Genomic DNA, 12,822 nt, shown 5'->3' with positions numbered 1-12,822 from the left:
TCTCCTCTAACACTAAAACTTGGCTCTCACTCTCTCTTAAGTTTTCCATGCTCGATCACCCAGAATTCAGATGGCTGCAAGTGAAATGGAAGACGATCATAAGGTAAACTGATGATACATTATTGATTAATTATCGTCCCTAAAACAGTCAGTGAACAGTGAGCAGGTGATGAACAGGTGGACTGTAGAACAGGTGGACAGGTGGTCTGATCTCTGACGGTCTCTTCAGTCTTTGTACTTATTATTATTTTTCTTGATGAAATTATTATTTTTAATGTAAAGATTCAGTTTGAGCGTATTTCTGAGTTTAACCATTAATGTTTCCACTTCACAGGTTTTTCTCAGGTGTGAGCACATTCCATCTTTTCTCAGTTCAAACTGACCTCTGATCAGTCAAAGACAAACTCCACCTGTGTCCTGTGAGACCAGGGACAATCCTGGACAAACTGGGGCCCTAAGCCGAGATTGTTTCAGCAGAAATCCACCACAAACAGACTTTAGATATTTTGGTCTAAATGTTAATTAGAGAATAAAACGAATGTAATGTGAATGAAAGTACGAGCCTCAAAATTATTGTTAAATTATTAAATGCAATTAATATTAATATCAATACTATTACTAATATTATAACTATTATTACTACTTTTACTAGTAGTATAAATACTTGTAACTAGACCTGCAGGCAGGTATGAATGGGGTCAAGCCCTCAGCTGTTCGCACTCGCCCGTCGGACTGTGAGTGCAGATGGAGATTCTGGCCACACTGTTATATCACACAAACAAGCTTCTTTTCCTTTCTTTGAACTCCTTTCAGTGATCAGTGGTCTTGTATTAATAATAATAATAATAATACATTTTATTTAAAGGCGCCTTTCTTGGCACTCAAGGACACCGTACACAGTTACACAGATTGAGATTAAAACATTAAGAAATAATTAACAACAATAAAAATGAAATATAAAAATAAAAACAATACAAAAGTGACAGTAGACAGTAGCAATGATGGTTGTATTACATGGAGTGAATACAACCTGTGTTGTGGAATCCTTTTCAGTTTGTTTATTGTTTATTTATCGATGCGCCCCTACTGGCCAATCAGTGCCAGATCATGTACAGACCTCAGAGTGATGCGAGGAACGACTGTCGAAGCTTTCATGTCTTTTGAACAGATTTTTCCAAACATATGCAACACTTCCTGATTTGACAGCTGCGGCTGATTACTGATTTTTTTAAGTTTGAAATGTTAAATGTGAAGGAATTCAGATTTAGGCCACGCCCACTTTAATCAGTCATTACAGGTATGAGTAATGTCACTCTCCAGCCAATGGCGACAGTACAGCTCCATGACAACTTTGATAGGCTGCAAAGTTTATCCAATATATGACCACTGACTGGTCAGTTTACCTGTTTAACAGGTGAGTGCAGAGCCTGAGCTTCTCTCAGCAGTAGCTGGTGCCATCTCACCTGGACAGAACAGGAGCAGGTATCTCACCAATGATTGGTCAGGTGTTGATAATTACAGCAGGTCCCTTCGCACAGCACCTGTTCTGTGTAGGGAGAGAACAAGACTCTCTAAATCTCTGGACATCACAAGTGGGAGTGTCCAGGTTTGTCCGAGTGTGTTCAAATGGGCTCAGGGGTGTCCAGTTGTGTTCAGGAGTGTTATAAATTGTGTACCTGTATTAACAGGTGTGTCTGTCTGTCTAATCAGAGTCATGATTACCTGGCAGAGGGGCAGAGTCACAAAGCAGACAGTATTGACCTGCCAATGGGAGAAGACAGAAAAGCTACACAGCCAATGGAAGAAAAAGGGGCGGGGTCAGACATGATTTATACCATCGAAGACGTTCCACCTTGGTACCTGTGTGTTTTACTAGGACTTCAGGTAAGACTCAGTTTATATTGGGATTATAATGACAATGGATTGATGATGTCACCTGTCACCTGTTCTAATCTGCCTACAGCATTACCTGACGTGTTTCAGCGGGACTGTAGCTGTCCCATTTCTTCTGGCTGAGTCCATGTGTGTTGGTCAAGACCAGAACACCATCAGTCAGCTGATAGGAACCATTTTCACCACTGTTGGAATCACCACCCTGATCCAGACCACAGTGGGGGTCAGGTGAGTGTGGGGGTCAGGTGGTCTGGACCACGTCATCACTTCCTGTCCCCTGATCCAGAAGTCTCTGGGTCTTTGAATGTGTTTTTGGTTTGATGATGAAATGATGTTCATTTGCATAAAGAGAGTGAAAGGAACAGGTGTGTCTGACACCTGTGTGTGTGTGTGTGTGTGTGTGTGTGTGTGTGTGTGTGTGTGTGTGTGTGTGTGTGTGTAGACTTCCTCTCTTTCAGGCCAGTGCATTTGCTTTCCTGATTCCTGCTCAGGCGATCCTCAGTCTGGACCGCTGGAGTTGTCCCAGTGAGGGTGAGACAGTCCGTCTGTCTGTCTGTCTGCCTGTCTGTTTTAGTCTGTTTGTCCTCCTGATTGTTTTTTGTTTTTCTCTGCAGAGGAGATTTATGGGAACTGGAGTCTTCCTCTGAACACCTCACACATCTGGCATCCCCGCATGAGAGAGGTACATGGTCCTTATTATTTCCACAGTAGGTTTGACTGGTCCAGGTGAGTCCTGAAGCAGCAGACATACCTATCAGGGTCTCACCCTGCTCAGCCTCCCTAGGAAAGCTCTGAGGACCACAGGCAGATCCAGTCTCACCTGGGAATACCTTGATCTTCCAGGATCTGCCAGACCAGAAAGCGTCCATCAGTTGTTCAGAATCCTGCTGGTCTCAGGCCTCATTGTTGTGTGTGTGTCTCAGATCCAGGGCGCCATCCTGGTGTCCAGTGCGGTCGAGCTGGTGATCGGTCTGTGTGGGTTGCCAGGTTTGCTGCTGGAATACATCGGTCCACTCACCATCACTCCAACTGTCTCATTGATTGGCCTGTCTGTCTTCACCACAGCTGGAGACAGAGCTGGTTCTCACTGGGGCGTGTCAGCACTGTGAGACACGCTGTCCGTCTGTTCACCTGTCCACCCGTCTGTCTGTTTGTTCCCCTCTGTCTGCCTTTCTATCTGTCTGTATGTCTGCCTGTCTGTTCATCTGTCTGTCTGTCTGTTCACCTGTTCACCTGTCTGTCTCTTTTAAGCTCCTAATAAATGAAACATATTTCATAGAAACTACACAATGTTTGACAGACAGACAGAGAGACAGACAGGTAAATAGCTTTCCCTCTCTCTCCTCAGGTGTATTTTGCTCATCGTGCTGTTTGCTCAGTACCTGAGAGCGACATCACTTCCTGTTCCTTTTTACAGTCGAAAGAAAGGACTGACATCCACCAGAGTCCAGATCTTCAAGATGTTTCCTGTAAACACACGTGCACACACACACACACACACACACACACACACACACACACACCTGATGATGAAGTCATGGTCCAGGTGAGTTCGTGTCTGTCTCTCACAGATCATCCTTGCCATCATGTTGGTCTGGCTCGTCTGTTACGTCCTCACTCTGACCGACCTGTTGCCGAGCGACCCTGATCGCTATGGACACAAAGCTCGGACCGACGCTCGAGGTGACATCATGACTTCATCACCCTGGTTCAGGGTACCCTACCCCTGTAAGTCAGCCAATTACAGGCCTCACTGATCTCCATGGGTGTGGTTTTCCCCCATTACAGTTTGGATGACCTCACAACAACTGTCTAATGCCAGCTGTTGTTTTAGTCACAGGTTTTAGTGTCATCATTAGCTTCTGTTTGCTAATGTGAGCTAACAATGTTAGCTTCTCCCACGGTACAATTCTACATTTAGCTAATTGAAAGTTTAGAGCAGGTTCATTCATGTGTTTGTTCTGTTTTCAGTGATGTTTCCACCTTTACACAAACAGGTCAGGGGTCAGAGGTCATGATGATGATGATGATGATGATGATTTGTCTTTGTCTTCCTGTTCCTGCTCCCTCCGGTGTCTGATAGGTCAGTGGGGGTTGCCAGTGGTTACGGTTGCTGGGGTGTTGGGGATGTTAAGCGCAACCTTGGCAGGAATTGTGGAGTCAATTGGAGATTATTACGCCTGTGCTCGTCTGTCTGGAGCCCCGACCCCTCCGGTCCACGCCATAAACAGGTGAGACAGGAAGTAAACAGGAAGAAAAGCTATGTTACCTGTCAGAGCCCACACACACACCAACAGGTGTTTGTGTGTTTCAGAGGGATCTTCACTGAGGGTGTTTGTTGCATCATCGCTGGACTTCTAGGAACAGGAAATGGCTCCACCTCCTCCAGTCCAAATATAGGCGTTCTTGGCATCACCAAGGTAACTGAGGCCAACGTGTAACAAAGGTAACTAGTCCTGCACCTACTGGTATTGGCCAGAGGCGACTGACTGGTGGGTTACTTGCTGATGCTCCTCAGTTCATTGTGTGGATGTTTGGTTCACTGACCTCTGTGCAGGTGGGCAGCAGACGGGTGGTGCAGTACGGCGCCGGCATTATGTTCCTGTTGGGATCGATCGGGAAGTTTACGGCTCTGTTCGCCTCGCTGCCGGACCCGATCCTCGGAGGGATGTTCTGCACACTGTTCGGTGAGTGTCACTATAGGTGTGTTAGTGACGTCACAATAATCCAGGTGTGTCCCTCAGGTATGATCAGGTGTGTTAGTGACGTCACAATAACCCAGGTGTGTTCATCAGGTATGATCACAGCTGTTGGTCTGTCCAACCTGCAGTTGGTCGATTTGAACTCGTCTAGAAATCTGTTCGTTCTCGGGTTCTCTGTGTTCTTTGGTCTGACGCTGCCGACGTACCTGGACTCACACCCCAATTCCATCCAAACAGGTGAGGTCTGAGGTGTAGATCTGACGGATGTAGATCTGACAGATGTAGATCAGCTCTCTCTCTAGATCCGACAGATGTAGATCTGTTTTGTGTGTTCAGGTCTGGCAGAACTGGATCAGATCCTTACAGTTCTTCTGTCCACTGAGATGTTCGTTGGAGGTTTTTTGGCGTTCTGTCTTGACAACACAATACCTGGTAACACACACACACACACACACACACACACACACACACACAGTCAGTCAGTCAGTCAGTTTGTGTCCATATTAAACAAATGTTCATCAATTAACTTTGGAGGTCTTGGTAGATTCCAGTGTTTCCAGTGATTCTGCTAATCTAAGCTAATCACTTCTGTACCTCATCTCACTGCTGAATAAACACACTGCTGATGATCTGAACATCAGAGAAGGGTTCATAAAATGTGCCACTGTGTCTTTAAGAGACACAGTGAGAGCTGCTCACTCACACACACACACACACACACACACACACACACACACACACACACACACAGCTGTTGCCGTGGGCGACCATGTTGAGTGAGATAAACAAACAGGATGTTTTCTTCTTCTCTGTGTTTAGGTTCGCGACAGGAACGAGGTTTAGTCGAGTGGAGATCTTCCTCCTCCTCCTCTTCCTCCTCCTCCTATGACCTTCCTTTGGGGATGGGCGTGGTCAGGCGGACTCACTGGCTCAGACGGTTTCCGATCAGCCCCTCTTTCAGAGGTTTCAGGGCATCTGACGACCCACCGACACCTGAGGAGGAGGTGGAGGAGGAGCAAGGAAGAGGGGGAGAGGCAGAGGAAGCTGCTGATGTCCACCTGACCAGCACTAAGGTGTGACTGTGATGTCATTAGTCACACCTGTGAGGTGACTGAACCAAATCAGATCAGCAGGAAGCGCTTCTGTTCAAGTTTTACTTTTTCATTCATAGACATTTGATCACATCAGATGACTGATCGATCAGCTGATTTGATCAATTAGCATGATGTCACAACCTGTTAAAGAGAGGGATGATATACTTCAGCCTCTGTTACCATGGCAACCAGATTAGCACCTACAACAGGAGCGCTCAGTGTTTTCATGGCTTTTATTTATGACATCAAAAAATGTATTTATTACACGTGTGAGAAAAATATCTAAAGTGAAACAGATTTTTATCGTCATGTGTTTGATTCACTGAGGATGAAAAACCTTTGGTCAACAACAACAATACTAATGAAATGTTAGTGATGCATATTATTTGTTTCATCTTAGTTTCCACTAAATATTTAATTCATATGTGAAGTATCAGGGAGTCACAAATGTATGTAACAGGCTAATTAAGTTTTGAATATATTTTAATCACTAATACATATATATGACTGTTAAGATCACATTCACTGAAATAAATGACTGATCTGAAATCAGACCGTTTTTATGTTTTTAAACACCAAGTTAAACACTGAAGATTAATCAGTTGTTCATATAAAACAGAGAATCATCAGCATAAAAACAGACGAAAGCTTCCAGTAAAAACACCAGATAAATATAGTTCTTTTAAATGTATGACATAATTTAATAATAACCATTTATAGTTCTTCTTTCACTGAGTAGTTTAAGCTCAGTATTTATATAGTGTCTGATGTACTGCTCTCCTCACACCTCCATCCTCCGGGGTGGTAACGGGGGGCTGCACCCCCAGATTTACTCAACATCATTTGGGTCTACAGAACTTATTCACATCTGAAGTACAGTATCACCTCTGTCAGGTATTCCACCCTCTATCTGCTGGTTCTGGAGTTTTAAGACCTGGACTGTTTTATTTTATATTTTATTTTTATTCCATCACAGGAGAACCTTATAATCGATGCATCCAATAATTATTTTCTTTAATAATGAATTGATTATTCTGTGAAAATGACATGTGAACATGTTATTTCAAAGGACAAAGATGTTGCGTTTACTTTAGATATTATAATATTCTTATTTTAATATTATAATATTCACATGAGAATCAGATCCAGTGAAGTTTTTACATTTTTGCTCAAAATTACTAAAATATTTTCTGTTGTTAAACTAATTATTATTAATTGATTAATGATCTGATCAGTTCAGCTTGAGAGACCTGGTTGTTTTTTGGTGAAACAATGAAACCGTCACTTGTGACAATACATCTCAGACATATTCAGATAAAACCCAGTTTGTTTCAATGTGTTCTCTGTTCATATTCTTAGATATTTTACCTTCATGTCACATTTTAATAATAAAGATCATGTTAATCTTTTGTCCATGTTTTAATTTGTGCTGTTTGTGTTTAAACTGAATTTTGTATCAAGATGTTTTATTTTAAAATCTGGCTACGCTCATCGTTTAACGTTGTGATTATAGTGTTGTTAAAGATGACGCTGTGCCCATGAGCAACTGTGTCAGAGACAAAATTAAACAGAATATCATCTACAATTCTACTATCAAACAACATAAGAAATTACCTCATAGTGACACGTGCAAATACAAATCAATATCCAATCAATAGCCTATAAACACAAACTGTTCAGCTGTGATAGTTCAATATCTTAGTGTTTTCCAGATGTGATAATCTCTCCAACAAGTTCTCAGTCCTTCAGTCACTACCCAGAGCTCTAGACCATAGGTGAGGATGGGGTCGTAGTTCGTAAATGACAGATTCCTTCTGGCTCCGCCTCCTCTTCACCACGATAGTCCAGTACAATATTGAGTGTTGACACTAACCTGTCAGTCCTGTCTCAGGGTTTTCTTCACAAGTCAGGGTGAGAGGAGGTGCACAGTCAGGTGGGTGTCAGGAGGTAGAGCGGGTCATCCGCTAATTGGAGGGTCGGTGATCCGATTCCCTGCTCCTCTAGTTCCACAAACACCCCTGTTGTAACATTGCTGTGTGTGTGTGTGTGTGTGTGTGTGTGTGTGTGTGTGTGTGTGTGTGTGGCAAGCATAAAGCTCTTCAATAAGACGAGAAAAGCAAATGCTGTCCATTAAAACCCAGATCTCAGCCACAGTTAATGTGTGCTAGCTACATGCTAGCAGCTACAAGCTTGTTTGCTGAATTTAATATCTTCTTGCTGTAGACAAAGTGGGTGTTGTGTCTTCTATAGATCACTTGTGATGACATCACACAGAGTTTGATGTCATCATGGCGCTGTATGTGTGAAGTTACCTGATGGTATGTGCAGGGTGAGGGGGAGGCAAGGGGGGGCGTAAAGAGAGGTGAAGGCTATGGTCGGCTGGAACCGCATCACTGAGACAATGCTGGGGTTAGCACTGCTCATCTGTAGCATTGTGGGGGCGGGGTTCATTACAGTGGGGGCGGGGTTAGCACAGCACACAGGGTACACAGTGGTGTTGGGGGTGGGGCCGGCTCCAGGAAGGAACACTTGGATGAACTGACCAGTTTCTGGATCCAGCAGCATCTTCCTCTGAGGCTGCGGGGGCGTGTCCACATAGTAGCACTGCCCACTTTTAGGCTCTACCATCACATTACAGGGGGTGGGGCCACTGAGGAGGGCTCCAGATGGTACAGCAGAACCAGTGAAGTCCACGAGGAAGTTACTACTCACCTGTGCAGGTAAGAAACCCTGAACGCTGCACAGAAACGGCTGCTGCTCCATCACCGTGTCGCCGTGCCCCTCCTGGTCTCCTGTAGTGCTGGTCTGCTGAGGGGGGCGGGGCTTAGTAAAGCAGTCCCGCTGGTCCGAAGTGTTTCCAGTCGACCTGTTCTGGTTCTCCTCAGACTGCCTCAGCAGGTGAAGGGTGGGAGCAGGTGGGGGGGGCTGCAACTGGATCTGGATGTAGTTCATGGGGCTGTGGATGTAACTGACCTTCCCCAGGTGAGGGTGCAGGGCGGGGAGGGGTGTAGAAACAGGAGTGGAGGAACTGCTGGGGGGGGGCGGGGGCAGACTGACAGGACACACCCAGGAGGGAGCACCGTTCCTTGGCAGAGAGCGGAGACTGGGTCCCCCGGCGGTGTTTGTGGGAGGAGTGGGGAGGGAGGCCCCAGCCAGGTGACTCGCACCTCTGGTTCTTTCTGATTGACTGACAGGTGGGATGGTGGGCGGGTCAGGTAGCATGGCAGGCGGGTCAGGTAGCATGGCAGGCCAGGTGACATCATCCACCTTCCTTCTGCTTGTGATTAGTTTGCTGTCTCGTCTCTCCTGTGTCATTGGACGACTCAGTGTGTCACTGTGTTTCCTGTCATGTGATTGGCTGAGAGATGCAGCGACCTTGGCGACGTGCCCCCTGGATGAGTTGGTCTTCTGACCCTTGACCCCCACAGCCTGTTGGTAGGTGGGGGGGGGACTGTCCTCCTGACCGATCACCTTGAAGCTTGTTGGTTTGTAGTTGGCAGGTGTTTTTGCCGTGGAGAATGAGAGGTTGTAGGTGTTTTTCACTAAACTCCTCACATCTCTCACTGTGTGAACGGGAGCTTTACACACTCCTCCACCTGCCCCACCCCCCTCCCTCACTGTCTGCTGGTCTGCAGGTGGGGGAAGGGCAGGTAAGATCTCAGGTTTCTTCTTCAAGTGTGAAGTTTTAGTGTTGCTCTGCTCCACCTGCATCTTCTTGAAGAGGACGCTCTTAATGATGCAAGATGCCATCTTTGTTTTCGTTTCATCCAGAGAGAAAGATTTCTGCAGACGTCTCGGTGCCTCAGAGCTTCCTCCGACCTGAAACCCTGAAATCACAAACAGGATCAGACCAGGACCTGATCAGACACTGAGACCAGAACCTGGTCAATACAGGAAAGGGCAGGATTTCAGACAACAGGTGTTGTTACCTTGGCAGGCCCCTGCAACCAGGCCCCTGTAGACCCTGTAGCTGTCAACATCACTGCTGTTTGTCAGGCGCGTGCAGAAGGAAGCGGGCATACTGTGCTGTCGCAGCAATGGATCAGGGCGGTGATGGACAATTGGACAGAACAGCTCATTAGCTGACGCCTCATTGTTAGCTCCTCCCCCTTCAGCAGGTCCATCCTTCAGTATCACCTGGATAAGTAGACAGGTAAATAGACAGAGAGGTTGGAGAGGTGAACAGGTAGAGAGACAGGTAGAAAACAGACAGGTGAACAGGTCATGGTCCTACCTGCAGTTTCTCCTGGTCATTGATGTTCTCTGTGTCTTTCTTCTTCTTCAGATGTATCTGTCGTTTTGGGACCATCTTCAGACCCTCCCCCTCCTGACCTGCCACCTGGACACGTAACAGGTGAAATCATCAGGTGTATCATCAGTATAGAAAGGAACTAAAAGGTTGGTGCTCGGGTTATAGAGAGACTTTTCTGTGAAGTGTGAGGGCTCGCTGGTTTTTCCTTTAAACACTATCTCTCATGTTGTCAGGACTCTCCTGGATAATGGAACATCTTACAGATTTAAGTTTAGACCTCCAGTTTGAAATATTTACACTTTGTTTCTGAGGAATCAGGTCTAGTCCACCATTTTGGAAAATGGATCAAAATAGTACCCATGAGCCTCGGCCAATTAAAGATTTCAATCAGAGCTGTGGTGAATTGTTAACAAAGCCGCTGAATTCTGTCAAAACTGATCCAGAATCTAGCAGTGAACTGATTCAAGCTTCAGATTGTTTTACTGACGCTGTCATCTTTAGCTTCCACCCACCATTAGCTGCTCACCTGACAGAATTTCAAGCTCTGTGATTGGATGTTTCTTATGGAAATGCACCTTAATTAACTTTTGTCCACAAGCTTGTACCTCTGAACTGAGATATTGTGTAACACAGTTGTTGATCATTTGTTGTGATGATTGAAGAGAAGAGAGATTCCAACGGAGACGGTCACTAATGTTTCGTGAAAGCAACATGAATTGGGACCTTTAGAGCAGGAACCAGGAGAGTCTTAAATACCACTTCCACTTTATTTGGAAAGTCCACCTCAGAGTTTACAGCGCATTTGTAACATTTCACTAATCTTTGTTGAACTGTCTAATGTCACATATTCAGCTCACAGTGAGGAAACATGGTTTCGTTCAACAGTAAACATGAAGAACATGAAACTGATTAACTCTGACCCTCAATCACATCAATGTGACAATAAAACTCACCTTTGTTTCCACTGTAACGTCGACACACTTGAATGCACACTCTGGATCTGACTCATCGTCTGATGGGAGGATGACAGATGGAGAGAAATGGAGGGAGAGATCCTCCTCCGACCAGTCGCTTATACTGCCCTCTTCCTCTTCCTCCGAGCGACAGGTGGAGGAGAAATCCAGGTAATTAGCCTCTGATTGAGCTGTACAGGTGAACTCAGGGCTCTTCTCTGCAGGAACTAGCGAACACGAGGGAGGGATTCGTGTCTCAGAGTCGTGATATGGCAGCAGGTCAACTTCAGGGCAGTGGTGAGCACTAAGGAAGACCTTCCTCCTTCCTCCTCCTCCTCCTCCTCCTCGGTCCATTCTGCTGTTCATAGTTTGCTGTTTCTCTTTAATCGTCTCTCTGGAGAAAATGTGACTGATGAAAGATGAAGACACAGATGTTAAAACCAGCTGTTTTCTTTAGCCCTGAATAACTCTGTCACCGGGTGACTGAACATCAGTAGAAGAAGACTGCAGTGACTGAGTGCTGTACTTTATTTTCAATGAACAGCTACAACCAATCAGAGAGGGTTTACAGGAAAATACTCATGTCTTATTGGCTGACAGGTCTCTCACAGTCAGTCTCATACTGAAGAAAACGGGGGTCAGCATAATTTGTACAGATAATAAATTATAAACATATATGATTATAATTTCAGTGTCTTTGTGTTTTCACAGGTAACATTGTGTTGTAATGTTTTCCGGAAAGTTCACTCTCACTTTTAGAAGTTAGAAGTTTTCTTCTTGTAATCACACATGACGAGTGGCTGAATATTCATGTTCATCCAAACGCTTCCTTCTACAGCGTGAAGCAGAAGAACCTGGACTCAGCCACTGGTGGTCGACATGTTGGAGACTTCAATGATGAGACTCACTGCGGTGTCGATGAACCTACCTGTGTTTAGGTGTGACAGTCAGCCAATATAAACCTGGCTTCACTAATCCTTAATCTGGACTCTGATCCAGTTTCGTTCTGAATTTTTGTCTAAAGTTAAAAACCTAAATTTCACAGCTGAAAATTAACATTGAAGAAAATTTTCAGAATAAATCAATAAATTGAACCAGTGATAGATTCTTAACAAATTCTTACCTCCAACGATTTCACTGAATGATGATCTGATCAGGACCAGAGCCACCTGTCAAAGATACAGGTTCAGACTTCTTATAGAGATGATTCCTGGTTCTGGTTCCTTTAATCTAAGGTTGGTTGGTTAGAGTCCAGGACCAGGTTCAATCCAGGTCTTTGGTCCAGTTGAAGGATTTGGTCTCTTGTATTTTAGGTTTAAAGTCAAACTTTAAAGGGACGTTTCATGGTTGTCAGTTTACCCAGAATTCTTCTGTTTTCTGTTCCATGAGAACCGGTTTGGAGGAAGTTCTGGTCCCAGAGTGGTCTGTGTGCTCTTGTTTCTTTCAGTTTAAACTCAGATCAACACAAGCTCAGTGTCAGAGCGATTGACGCTGACTGAGAGAGAGAGAGAGAGAGAGAGAGAGAGATTCAGATAAACTGAGAGAGAGAGGGTGGTAGAGGAAGGATGAGTGTTGCTGACAGACTGCAGGTCCAGAGAGAGAGAGGGGATGGTCGAGAGACATAGAGGAAAACAGAGAGAGAGAGAGTTGGTGTCAGGCTGCAGCTTTCTATTTTAGGAGGTGATTGACAGACGAGGCTGCAGGCCAGGACCAGGACCAGGACCCCTTCCTGGAACCAGACCAGGCAGGGGATCTCGCCGAGAAGACTCTGGTAGGTGGGTCCTGACCCATGAGGCCCGGTCGGGTACAGTCCAAAAGACCTACATGGAGCTGCTGCCACAGGGGCTCCCCACCTGCTGGGATAGGCTCTGGGGGTACTGGGGGCTAACCCTAACCCTACTCCTGGAGGAAGGTCCTGGTCTGAACCA

At 45.4% G+C, this 12,822-nt stretch overlaps 1 protein-coding gene and 1 pseudogene across 2 annotated transcripts; one reads left to right on the top strand and one right to left on the bottom strand.

Moving 5' to 3' along the window:
- slc23a1 (solute carrier family 23 member 1) lies at positions 1-7,098 on the top strand. Its single transcript, XM_023428174.2, has 14 exons — positions 1-103; positions 1,711-1,884; positions 1,964-2,121; positions 2,336-2,424; positions 2,508-2,575; positions 2,817-2,998; positions 3,242-3,362; positions 3,465-3,621; positions 3,977-4,124; positions 4,208-4,313; positions 4,451-4,580; positions 4,689-4,832; positions 4,932-5,027; positions 5,415-7,098. The coding sequence occupies exons 1-14, from the start codon at positions 71-73 to the stop codon at positions 5,672-5,674; spliced, it is 1,866 nt and encodes a 621-aa protein (XP_023283942.1). The 5' UTR covers positions 1-70; the 3' UTR covers positions 5,675-7,098.
- Positions 5,905-12,774, bottom strand: LOC111671150 (uncharacterized; annotated as a pseudogene). Its single transcript, XR_015438586.1, has 6 exons — positions 12,018-12,774; positions 11,648-11,822; positions 10,895-11,303; positions 9,924-10,028; positions 9,619-9,826; positions 5,905-9,516 (listed from the first exon to the last, which is right to left on the bottom strand). The product of XR_015438586.1 is annotated as an uncharacterized LOC111671150 (transcript).
- Positions 12,775-12,822: the final 48 nt, after the last annotated feature.

Source organism: Seriola lalandi, unplaced genomic scaffold, assembly GCF_002814215.2.
Source record: "Seriola lalandi dorsalis isolate HSWRI2012SDOR001 ecotype SW California unplaced genomic scaffold, Sedor1 jcf7180002054867, whole genome shotgun sequence".
Lineage (NCBI taxonomy): Eukaryota > Metazoa > Chordata > Actinopteri > Carangiformes > Carangidae > Seriola > Seriola lalandi.
This window is presented reverse-complemented; position numbering and strand designations above follow the sequence as displayed.